The sequence below is a fragment of the Lepisosteus oculatus genome, chromosome 12 (assembly GCF_040954835.1).
Source record: "Lepisosteus oculatus isolate fLepOcu1 chromosome 12, fLepOcu1.hap2, whole genome shotgun sequence".
Taxonomy (NCBI): domain Eukaryota; kingdom Metazoa; phylum Chordata; class Actinopteri; order Semionotiformes; family Lepisosteidae; genus Lepisosteus; species Lepisosteus oculatus.
The window spans coordinates 39,416,172-39,428,485 of NC_090707.1; the positions used below are offsets into that span (position 1 = coordinate 39,416,172).

The 12,314-nt window shown below is 60.3% G+C and overlaps 1 protein-coding gene across 1 annotated transcript; it reads left to right on the top strand.

The window, feature by feature from the left end:
• Nucleotides 1-600: 600 nt before the first annotated feature.
• Nucleotides 601-11,720, top strand: LOC138242014 (collagen alpha-1(I) chain-like). Its single transcript, XM_069196667.1, has 10 exons — nt 601-3,124; nt 3,310-4,575; nt 4,670-4,795; nt 7,126-7,295; nt 8,835-8,932; nt 9,283-9,413; nt 9,533-9,713; nt 10,787-10,871; nt 11,254-11,329; nt 11,521-11,720. Exons 1-10 carry the CDS (start codon nt 790-792, stop codon nt 11,631-11,633), a joined length of 4,581 nt encoding a protein of 1,526 aa, XP_069052768.1. The 5' UTR covers nt 601-789; the 3' UTR covers nt 11,634-11,720.
• Nucleotides 11,721-12,314: the final 594 nt, after the last annotated feature.

The window sequence follows — 12,314 nt, forward strand, 5'->3', positions numbered from 1 at the left end:
GCACCCCTGGAGCAGCTGGGGTGAAGGGCCTTGCTCAGGGGCCCCACGGAGCGGGACTCCTCTGCCGGCCGCTGGATACGAACTGGCAGCCTTCCAGCCACAGAGACAGACCCTGAGCCACAGAGCACCGCCCCAGTTACATCATTCGTTGATTTCATTGCTGTCGATAGTAAGAGAAGACTGATGATCGCAGTGACTGCACAAATTGTAATGTGGGGCAACTTTCCGAGATCTTACAGCCCCAACAGCCCCGCCTGTCCCGATCGTGAGAAACGGAGCCGCTGCCTCCACTCTGCAACTCTTATCGATAATCAACACTCCGGGTACACACACAGGACACACTGCAGCTGAGGACAAACACTCTCGTTTAAAAACAACCGGCCGGATGATCCTATCGCCCTACAGCTGACCAGCACGCGATAATTACCAACTAATTAACACCCCGGAAGCGCAGGTTAAGAGCCGCGCGCCGCGGCCACGCCCCGAGCTCGGCGGTGATGTAATTGCCCCCCGGCCGTGATTGGCTGCTGCCGCGGAGGCGGAAGTCGCGTCCCTATAAAGCGCAGCGCGGGCGGGGACCCGGCTTCTCACGCGCGCGCGGCGGCCGGAAGCTGGTGCCTGTCTCCGTCTCCGTGTCTGTGTTGGTGTGCAAGACGCACCGAGGCTGCGGTTCGAGCTTCTCCTCGCCCTGCGACCCCAGCGGCCCTCTCCGCCGCTTCTCCCAGCCCGGGGCGTCCCCTCGCCTCCTGCCGCTTTCAGGGTGCGTGACAAGTCTGGGGGCCCCTCAAGATGCCGTTTAGTTGTGAGACGGGGCTGCGCCTGCTCCTGGTGGCCTGGGCAGCCGCGCTGGGGGCGGGTGCCCTCGGAGGGGGGGCAGGACAGCGGAGCCGCGACCAGGGCGTCCCGCGGTCCTCCTCCGAGCGCCCGCGCAGCTTCGAGGGACCTCCGACCCCACTGGCGCGACGCGGGCGGTACCGTCCCGGACCCCAGCTCCCTGTCCCGCTGCCCAGGGAGCGCGCCGAGCCGGAGACTGCCCGCCGGCCGACGAGGAGGAGGAGGAAGATGAAGGCGAGGCGGCCCTGCAGGCCCCGCCCGGGCAGCGGCAGGCGCTGCTGTGTGGGCGCAGAGAGCGATGGCGCCACCGGGCCTGGTACCGGGACTGATGCCTCCCCCATCGGGCTGCCTGCAGACCCGTCCCCACCTGGGCCCAGAGCCGAGCTCGCGGAAGAGCTGGATGGGGAGCTGGATTGGACCGGCTCCAGAACCCTGCTGGGCCCAGAGGAGCTGGACAGGGGCAAGAGGGAGGAAGATCAAGATCCAGGGCGACCCAGCAGGGGCAAAGAGGAAGACCACGGTACCCCTTCTCCGGGCAAGAGGGAGGAAGACCACGGTACCCATTCTCCGGGCAAGAGGGAGGAAGACCACGGTACCTCTTCTCCGGGCAAGAGGGAGGAAGATCGAGACCCAGGGCAACCCAGCAGGGGCAAAGAGGAAGACCAAGGTACCTCTTCTCCAGGCAAGAGGGAGGAAGACCACGATACCCATTCCCCGGGCAAGAGGGAGGAAGATCAAGACCCAGGGCGACCCAGCAGGGGCAAAGAGGAAGACCACGGTACCCATTCTCCGGGCAAGAGGGAGGAAGACCACGGTACCCATTCTCCGGGCAAGAGGGAGGAAGACCCCGATACTTCTCCGGGCAAGAGGGAGGAAGATCCAGGGCAACCCAGCAGGGGCAAAGAGGAAGACCACGGTACCCATTCTCCGGGCAAGAGGGAGGAAGACCACGGTACCCATTCTCCGGGCAAGAGGGAGGAAGATCGAGACCCAGGGCGACCCAGCAGGGGCAAAGAGGAAGACCACGGTACCCCTTCTCCGGGCAAGAGGGAGGAAGACCACGGTACCCCTTCTCCGGGCAAGAGGGAGGAAGATCGAGACCCAGGGCGACCCAGCAGGGGCAAAGAGGAAGACCACAGTACCTCTTCTCCGGGCAAGAGGGAGGAAGACCACGGTACCTCTTCTCCGGGTAAGAGGGAGGAAGATCGAGACCCAGGGCGACCCAGCAGGGGCAAAGAGGAAGACCACGGTACCTCTTCTCCGGGCAAGAGGGAGGAAGATCGAGACCCAGGGCGACCCAGCAGGGGCAAAGAGGAAGACCACGGTACCTCTTCTCCGGGCAAGAGGGAGGAAGACCACGGTACCTCTTCTCCGGGTAAGAGGGAGGAAGATCGAGACCCAGGGCGACCCAGCAGGGGCAAAGAGGAAGACCACGGTACCTCTTCTCCGGGTAAGAGGGAGGAAGACCACGGTACCTCTTCTCCGGGTAAGAGGGAGGAAGACCACGGTACCTCTTCTCCGGGCAAGAGGGAGGAAGATCGAGACCCAGGGCGACCCAGCAGTGGCAAAGAAGAAGATCACGGTACCTCTTCGGGCAAGAGGGAGGAAGACCACGGTACCTCTTCTCCGGGTAAGAGGGAGGAAGATCGAGACCCAGGGCGACCCAGCAGGGGCAAAGAGGAAGACCACGGTACCCATTCTCCGGGCAAGAGGGAGGAAGACCACGATACCCATTCCCCGGGCAAGAGGGAGGAAGATCGAGACCCAGGGCGACCCAGCAGGGGCAAAGAGGAAGACCCCGGTACCTCTTCTCCGGGCAAGAGGGAGGAAGACCCCGGTACCTCTTCTCCGGGCAAGAGGGAGGAAGATCGAGACCCAGGGCGACCCAGCAGGGGCAAAGAGGAAGACCCCGGTACCTCTTCTCCGGGCAAGAGGGAGGAAGACCACGGTACCTCTTCTCCGGGTAAGAGGGAGGAAGATCGAGACCCAGGGCGACCCAGCAGGGGCAAAGAGGAAGACCCCGGTACCTCTTCTCCGGGCAAGAGGGAGGAAGACCCCGGTACCTCTTCTCCGGGCAAGAGGGAGGAAGACCACGATACCCATTCCCCGGGCAAGAGGGAGGAAGACCACGGTACCTCTTCTCCGGGCAAGAGGGAGGAAGAGGATGGTGTGGCAAGGAAGCCCCGACGCTGTTGGGACCTGGAGAGAGAGCTGAGGGAGTGTGGGTGGCCCCCCATCTTCCTGCTGCCCTGGAGAGGGGAGGGGTTCCCCAACCTGCCCCGCCCCCCAGGTGAGTGTCCCGCTGGTGGGGGGCAGTCCGAGCCCAGGCTCAGGGGGTCTGGGGTGTCAGGAGGAACGGCCCCAGGCTCTGGGGTGGGGGTCCGAGCGGCCTGCTGGTGACAGGTCTGCCCCCCCCTCAGCAGGACACTCCGGCCCTGTTCCCTTCTGCCTCTCACTGGGCTGCTCTTCCCACAGGGCGCAGGCCGGCTCCCGGACCGGGTCAGAGACCAGGACACAGACCGGGGCGCAGGCCGGCTCCCGGACCGAGTCGGAGACCAGGACACAGACCGGGGCGCAGGCCGGCTCCCGGACCGGGTCGGAAACCAGCTCCCAGACCGGGGCGCAGGCCGGCTCCCGGACCGGGTCGGAAACCAGCTCCCAGACCGGGGCGCAGGCCGGCTCCCGGACCGGGTCGGAAACCAGGACACAGACCGGGGCGCAGGCCGGCTCCCGGACCGGGTCGGAAACCAGGACACAGACCGGGGCGCAGGCCGGCTCCCGGACCGGGTCGGAGACCAGGACACAGACCGGGGCGCAGGCCGGCTCCCGGACCGGGTCGGAGACCAGGACACAGACCGGGGCGCAGGCCGGCTCCCGGACCGGGTCGGAGACCAGGACACAGACCGGGGCGCAGGCCGGCTCCCGGACCGGGTCGGAAACCAGCTCCCAGACCGGGGCGCAGGCCGGCTCCCGGACCGGGTCGGAAACCAGCTCCCAGACCGGGGCGCAGGCCGGCTCCCGGACCGGGTCGGAAACCAGGACACAGACCGGGGCGCAGGCCGGCTCCCGGACCGGGTCGGAAACCAGGACACAGACCGGGGCGCAGGCCGGCTCCCGGACCGGGTCGGAGACCAGGACACAGACCGGGGCGCAGGCCGGCTCCCGGACCGGGTCGGAGACCAGGACACAGACCGGGGCGCAGGCCGGCTCCCGGACCGGGTCGGAAACCAGCTCCCAGACCGGGGCGCAGGCCGGCTCCCGGACCGGGTCGGAAACCAGCTCCCAGACCGGGGCGCAGGCCGGCTCCCGGACCGGGTCGGAAACCAGCTCCCAGACCGGGGCGCAGGCCGGCTCCCGGACCGGGTCGGAAACCAGGACACAGACCGGGGCGCAGGCCGGCTCCCGGACCGGGTCGGAGACCAGGACACAGACCGGGGCGCAGGCCGGCTCCCGGACCGGGTCGGAGACCAGGACACAGACCGGGTCGCAGGCCGGCTCCAAGACCGGGTCGCAAGCCGGGTCGCAGGCCGGATCGCAGGCCGGCTCCAAGACCGGGTCGCAAGCCGGGTCGCAGGCCGGCTCCAAGACCGGGTCGCAAGCCGGGTCGCAGGCCGGCTCCAAGACCGGGTCGGAAACCAGCACACAGACCAGCACACAGACCGGGTGGCCCCCAATTTGAGCCAGTTGCTGTGTTCCATCAAGAACCAGGCCCGCAGGCCCTCGGCCCCAGCAGTCCCTCAGGTACCGGGTCCGCTTGGTGCCGGTCCTGCTGGGGGTTCGAGTCCCTCCTGGATCAGAGGAGCTGATGGCCACCTGTACTCTGCTCTTCCCGCAGGCTGCAGTATCCCGGCTGACCAGCAGGTGGCGTGTGGCGCTCCCTCCATCGGCGCTGCAGCCTGTGTGTCCAGAGGCTGTTGTGTGGGGGCAGGAGAGGCCGGTGGCTGCTACTACCCCATGAACGGTAGGGGGGGACCCCGAGTACTGATCTGTATGAGTGTATTAAATTTTCTGTGTGTGTGTACAGGAGGAGTGTGTGTATTAACCCCTCTCTCTCTCTCAGTGCAGTGTCAGTGTACAGTAGTGTGCAGGAGGAGTGTGTGTATTAACCCCTCTCTCTCTCAGTGCAGTGTCAGTGTACAGTAGTGTGCAGGAGGAGTGTGTGTATTAACCCCTCTCTCTCTCAGTGCAGTGTCAGTGTACAGTAGTGTGCAGGAGGAGTGTGTGTATTAACCCCTCTCTCTCAGTGCAGTGTCAGTGTACAGTAGTGTGCAGGAGGAGTGTGTGTATTAACCCCTCTCTCTCAGTGCAGTGTCAGTGTACAGTAGTGTGCAGGAGGAGTGTGTGTATTAACCCCTCTCTCTCTCAGTGCAGTGTCAGTGTACAGTAGTGTGCAGGAGGAGTGTGTGTATTAACCCCTCTCTCTCTCAGTGCAGTGTCAGTGTACAGTCGTGTGCAGGAGGAGTGTGTGTATTAACCCCTCTCTCTCTCAGTGCAGTGTCAGTGTACAGTCGTGTGCAGGAGGAGTGTGTGTATTAACCCCTCTCTCTCTCAGTGCAGTGTCAGTGTACAGTCGTGTGCAGGAGGAGTGTGTGTATTAACCCCTCTCTCTCTCTCAGTGCAGTGTCAGTGTACAGTAGTGTGCAGGAGGAGTGTGTGTATTAACCCCTCTCTCTCTCTCAGTGCAGTGTCAGTGTACAGTAGTGTGCAGGAGGAGTGTGTGTATTAACCCCTCTCTCTCTCTCAGTGCAGTGTCAGTGTACAGTAGTGTGCAGGAGGAGTGTGTGTATTAACCCCTCTCTCTCTCAGTGCAGTGTCAGTGTACAGTAGTGTGCAGGAGGAGTGTGTGTATTAACCCCTCTCTCTCAGTGCAGTGTCAGTGTACAGTAGTGTCCAGGAGGAGTGTGTGTATTAACCCCTCTCTCTCTCAGTGCAGTGTCAGTGTACAGTCGTGTGCAGGAGGAGTGTGTGTATTAACCCCTCTCTCTCTCTCAGTGCAGTGTCAGTGTACAGTAGTGTGCAGGAGGAGTGTGTGTATTAACCCCTCTCTCTCTCTCTCAGTGCAGTGTCAGTGTACAGTAGTGTGCAGGAGGAGTGTGTGTATTAACCCCTCTCTCTCTCTCTCAGTGCAGTGTCAGTGTACAGTAGTGTGCAGGAGGAGTGTGTGTATTAACCCCTCTCTCTCTCTCTCAGTGCAGTGTCAGTGTACAGTAGTGTGCAGGAGGAGTGTGTGTATTAACCCCTCTCTCTCTCTCTCAGTGCAGTGTCAGTGTACAGTAGTGTGCAGGAGGAGTGTGTGTATTAACCCCTCTCTCTCTCAGTGCAGTGTCAGTGTACAGTAGTGTGCAGGAGGAGTGTGTGTATTAACCCCTCTCTCTCTCTCTCAGTGCAGTGTCAGTGTACAGTAGTGTGCAGGAGGAGTGTGTGTATTAACCCCTCTCTCTCTCTCAGTGCAGTGTCGGTGTACAGTAGTGTGCAGGAGGAGTGTGTGTATTAACCCCTCTCTCTCTCTCTCTCAGTGCAGTGTCAGTGTACAGTAGTGTGCAGGAGGAGTGTGTGTATTAACCCCTCTCTCTCTCTCTCAGTGCAGTGTCAGTGTACAGTAGTGTGCAGGAGGAGTGTGTGTATTAACCCCTCTCTCTCTCTCTCAGTGCAGTGTCAGTGTACAGTAGTGTGCAGGAGGAGTGTGTGTATTAACCCCTCTCTCTCTCTCTCAGTGCAGTGTCGGTGTACAGTAGTGTGCAGGAGGAGTGTGTGTATTAACCCCTCTCTCTCTCTCTCAGTGCAGTGTCAGTGTACAGTAGTGTGCAGGAGGAGTGTGTGTATTAACCCCTCTCTCTCTCTCTCAGTGCAGTGTCAGTGTACAGTAGTGTGCAGGAGGAGTGTGTGTATTAACCCCTCTCTCTCTCAGTGCAGTGTCAGTGTACAGTAGTGTGCAGGAGGAGTGTGTGTATTAACCCCTCTCTCTCTCAGTGCAGTGTCAGTGTACAGTAGTGTGCAGGAGGAGTGTGTGTATTAACCCCTCTCTCTCTCTCTCTCTCAGTGCAGTGTCAGTGTACAGTAGTGTGCAGGAGGAGTGTGTGTATTAACCCCTCTCTCTCTCTCTCTCTCTCAGTGCAGTGTCAGTGTACAGTAGTGTGCAGGAGGAGTGTGTGTATTAACCCCTCCCTCTCTCTCAGTGCAGTGTCAGTGTACAGTAGTGTGCAGGAGGAGTCTGTGTATTAACCCCTCTCTCTCTCAGTGCAGTGTCAGTGTACAGGAGTGTGTGTATTAACCCCTCTCTCTCTCTCTCAGCCTGTACGAAAGACGGGCACTTTGTCTTCTCGATTCACCGCGGCTCAGCGACGCCCCCTGTTGACCTGGGCAGTCTGAGGGTGGGGGAGTGTGGGTGCCCCCCGGTCTCTCTCACCCAGGACTTCGCCGTCTTCAAGTTCCACCGGCGGGAGTGTGGCACGCAGCTGCGGGTGAGTCTCGGGGGGTGTGGGGGTGTCCCCTCTGTCTCTCAGAAACAGCAGCAGCAGCTGCAGTCTTCCAGCTTGTGTGACTGAATTTCCCAGTGGGAGACGTTAGCAGAGCTATTCGAAACCCTGATTAGTCTGAGTCTGCAGTAAACCCTGGAGCAAAGACTGCTGCGCACTGGGAGTCTGACTGACAGCACTGTAAACCCTGGAGTGGATCAGACTGCTGCGCACTGGGAGTCTGACTGACAGCACTGTCACACCTGGAGTGGATCAGACTGCTGTGCACTGGGAGTCTGACTGACAGCACTGTAAACCCTGGAGTGGATCAGACTGCTGTGCACTGGGAGTCTGACTGACAGCACTGTCACACCTGGAGTGGATCAGACTGCTGCGCACTGGGAATCTGACTGACAGCACTGTAAACCCTGGAGTGGATCAGACTGCTGCACACTGGGAGTCTGACTGACAGCACTGTAAACCCTGGAGCGGATCAGACTGCTGCGCACTGGGAGTCTGACTGACAGCACTGTAAACCCTGGAGTGGATCAGACTGCTGTGCACTGGGAATCTGACTGACAGCACTGTAAACCCTGGAGTGGATCAGACTGCTGCGCACTGGGAGTCTGACTGACAGCACTGTAAACCCTGGAGTGGATCAGACTGCTGCGCACTGGGAGTCTGACTGACAGCACTGTCACACCTGGAGTGGATCAGACTGCTGCGCACTGGGAGTCTGACTGACAGCACTGTAAACCCTGGAGTGGATCAGACTGCTGCACACTGGGAGTCTGACTGACAGCACTGTAAACCCTGGAGTGGATCAGACTGCTGCACACTGGGAGTCTGACTGACAGCACTGTAAACCCTGGAGTGGATCAGACTGCTGCGCACTGGGAGTCTGACTGACAGCACTGTAAACCCTGGAGTGGATCAGACTGCTGCGCACTGGGAGTCTGACTGACAGCACTGTCACACCTGGAGTGGATCAGACTGCTGCGCACTGGGAGTCTGACAGCACTGTAAACCCTGGAGTGGATCAGACTGCTGCACACTGGGAGTCTGACTGACAGCACTGTCACACCTGGAGTGGATCAGACTGCTGCGCACTGGGGGTCTGACAGCACTGTAAACCCTGGAGTGGATCAGACTGCTGCACACTGGGAGTCTGACTGACAGCACTGTAAACCCTGGAGTGGATCAGACTGCTGTGCACTGGGAGTCTGACTGACAGCACTGTAAACCCTGGAGTGGATCAGACTGCTGCGCACTGGGGGTCTGACAGCACTGTAAACCCTGGAGTGGATCAGACTGCTGCACACTGGGAGTCTGACTGACAGCACTGTAAACCCTGGAGTGGATCAGACTGCTGCACACTGGGAGTCTGACTGACAGCACTGTAAACCCTGGAGTGGATCAGACTGCTGCGCACTGGGGGTCTGACTGACAGCACTGTCACACCTGGAGTAGATCAGACTGCTGCGCACTGGGGGTGTGTGTCTGTGTGTGGGCTGCTCTTACTGGTGTGCTGGTCCTGTTCCTCAGGTGACAAGAAACTTGCAAGTTTATGTGGCTGAAGTCAGGGGGACTGTTTGGACCGGCGCTGACTGGAACCAGGACATCCCGCACGCTGTCCTGTACAGGTGAGTGTGCGCCAGGCCCGGGTTCTGGTGGTCTGAGATGGGCCGGAGCGGGACCCTGTGCAGGAGGACTGGGCTGGCAGTGGGCTTTCTGGGTACAGCACTGCCACAGGACTTCATGGGCACAGTGACACGGCTCTGGTCCTCTCTGACTCCAGGGGCTCCTTCTGTGTGGAGTCTGCATGTTCCTGGCAGGGGGTTTGGCCAGAGGGTTTGTGGGAGGGGCTCCTAGGCGCTGATATGCTGACCAGGAACAGCTACTCTGCAATGAGCCCACCTCTCTGATGAAAAGTGGTGAGAGAGCCCTTCACACCGGGGCCAGACCCGTGTCTCAGGTGTGTCTTCTGCTCCAGGTCCTCTGTCCAGTGCGTCTACACAGGCCGGGGCCCCTCCTGGCACCAGGGCGTCTACCTCAAGCACCCCCATGCCCAACCCATCTCCAAGGCAACGCAGCGCACCAGGGTAGAGATCCGCGTGGCCAGAGGTCAGAGCACCACTGTGGAAGACCACTAGGGGGCAGTGCACCTCCCGCCTGGTTCTCGAGCACCTGCATGGTGGTGTGGGAGATAGGACCCCCAGCCTCACTCACCCCCTCCTCCCCAGACTCGACCTACGCCCAGTTCTACAGGCCCAGCCAGCTGCCCCTGCGCCTCAGCCTGAGGGCCCCCCTGTTCCTGGAGGTGCGGCTCGTGTCGCCCCCCGACCCCAGCCTGGTGCTGCTGGTGCACTACTGTGTGGCGTACCCCAGATCCGCGCAGGCCGCCTGGGTGCTCATCTACGACGGGTCAGTGTGCCCCTAACTTAATTAACCCCTCTCTCTCTCTCTCTCTCAGTGCAGTGTCAGTGTACAGTAGTGTGCAGGAGGAGTGTGTGTATTAACCCCTCTCTCTCAGTGCAGTGTCAGTGTACAGTAGTGTGCAGGAGGAGTGTGTGTATTAACCCCTCTCTCTCTCTCTCTCAGTGCAGTGTCAGTGTACAGTAGTGTGCAGGAGGAGTGTGTGTATTAACCCCTCTCTCTCAGTGCAGTGTCAGTGTACAGTAGTGTGCAGGAGGAGTGTGTGTATTAACCCCTCTCTCTCAGTGCAGTGTCAGTGTACAGTAGTGTGCAGGAGGAGTGTGTGTATTAACCCCTCTCTCTCTCTCAGTGCAGTGTCAGTGTACAGTAGTGTGCAGGAGGAGTGTGTGTATTAACCCCTCTCTCTCTCAGTGCAGTGTCAGTGTACAGTAGTGTGCAGGAGGAGTGTGTGTATTAACCCCTCTCTCTCTCTCTCTCTCAGTGCAGTGTCAGTGTACAGTAATGTGCAGGAGGAGTGTGTGTATTAACCCCTCTCTCTCTCTCTCTCTCTCTCTCAGTGCAGTGTCAGTGTACAGTAGTGTGCAGGAGGAGTGTGTGTATTAACCCCTCTCTCTCTCTCAGTGCAGTGTCAGTGTACAGTAGTGTGCAGGAGGAGTGTGTGTATTAACCCCTCTCTCTCTCTCAGTGCAGTGTCAGTGTACAGTAGTGTGCAGGAGGAGTGTGTGTATTAACCCCTCTCTCTCTCTCAGTGCAGTGTCAGTGTACAGTAGTGTGGAGGAGGAGTGTGTGTATTAATCCCTCTCTCTCTCAGTGCAGTGTCAGTGTACAGTAGTGTGCAGGAGGAGTGTGTGTATTAACCCCTCTCTCTCTCTCTCAGTGCAGTGTCAGTGTACAGTAGTGTGCAGGAGGAGTGTGTGTATTAACCCCTCTCTCTCTCTCAGTGCAGTGTCAGTGTACAGTAGTGTGCAGGAGGAGTGTGTGTATTAACCCCTCTCTCTCTCAGTGCAGTGTCAGTGTACAGCAGCGTGCAGGAGTGTGTATTAACCCCTCTCTCTGTGCAGGTGCTCACAGCGACTTGAGAGGCAGGTGTTCAGAGACAAGCTGCGCTTCACTGTAAGGAAGCTCCCCCTACAGATTCATGAAGAGGTCAGTCTGTTTTGTCTGTTCTCTCCTGACGGGCTGTAGGAGTGACCCGTCAGCACAGCCTCCTCCCTGAATCTCTTGTAACTGTCTCTGCAGTCCCGGTCTTGTCCACTAGGTGGCCCAGCCAGGCACTACTTGTCAGTGACACTCGGACGCACTGTATTGGCCAGGAGCCTCCAGACGAATGAGCCCCTCTGAGCTCATCGCAGTGCCTTGGCGCCTGTTAACGCCTCCAGGAGGTGACGAGGTCAGACTGGGCCGGACTGGGGTCGTGAAACCCGGACTGGATCGGAGATGATCAGAAGGCTCCTGCTTTGTGGGGCTCCAGTTCTCGGCGGTACCGCTCCCCGGTTCGGTTCTGATCCGGCTGTGTTCTCGTCCCCAGGTGCGGGTGCTGTGCTCCACAGAGGCCTGCTCCCCGGCCCGCAGGGCCTGCCTGCTACGCTGCCCCGGCCCCCGCCGTCAGTACCCCTTGCTGCTTTGGGGTAACGGGGGGGGGGTACAGGGTGCAGATACCCCTCCCTTCACAGTTGGGGGGTGGGGGTGGGGTGGAGGTACTCCTCTTCACACCGGGGGGTGTCGGGGGGTGGAGGTGGTGGCGCTGGCTGGCTGGAGACCAGGTTGCTCACAGCCTCTCCCCTCTCTCCCTCAGGGCGGGGGAGGCGGGCGCTGCATGCTGCCCGGGGTTCGAGCCTGGCGTGGCCCCCGCGGCTCAGGTGCGCCCCCAGTGGCTCGGAGTGTTCCTCAAGCAGCTCTGCGATCTGACACCCCCTCCCGCCCACAGCGGCGTCTGACGGAAGGACTCGAACCTGCGGCCGGGGGGCGGGGGATGGGGACTGGAATAAAGTCTGAGCTGAGCAAGTCTGTGTCCTGGCTCGTCAGTGGGGGGGGCTCTTGACACCAAAGCAGAGCTCTTCTGAGCAGCGCTGCAGAGACCTGAGCGAGCGAGCGCTCGCACGCACAGGGCACAGGCCTGAGTGCACACACAGATGCCCTGTGCGAGTCCACGTGTGCACACACATGCACAGAGCCCTGAGCGGGTATGCACTCACACACAGCACGGAGCCCTGAGTGAGCGCGCGCGTGCACACACACACAACCCCACACAACACGGAGCCCTGAGTGAACACACACAAGCCCTCATGTACACAGCACAGAGCCCTGAGTGAGTGTACACACACAACCCCGTGTAGCACAGAGCCCTGAGTGAGTGTACACGCACAACCCCACACAACACGGAGCCCTGAGTGAACACACACAAGCCCTCATGTACACAGCACAGAGCCCTGAGTGAGTGTACACACACAACCCCACGCAACACCGAGCCCTGACTGAGTACGCACACTCACAAAGCCCTGAGCCCCGAGACCCCTGAGTGGGTATGCACTCACACACAGCACAGAGCGTGCGCGTGCACACACACAACTCCACACAACACGGTGCCCT

Bases quoted from the DNA above. Each gene is read 5' to 3' on its own strand.
- LOC138242014 (XM_069196667.1), top strand. From the start codon at position 790: ATGCCGTTTAGTTGTGAGACGGGGCTGCGCCTGCTCCTGGTGGCCTGG. The intron at 3,125-3,309 runs GTGAGTGTCCCG...CTCTTCCCACAG, and splicing joins CAACCTGCCCCGCCCCCCAG to GGCGCAGGCCGGCTCCCGGA. The intron at 11,330-11,520 runs GTCAGTACCCCT...TCTCTCCCTCAG, and splicing joins ACGCTGCCCCGGCCCCCGCC to GGCGGGGGAGGCGGGCGCTG.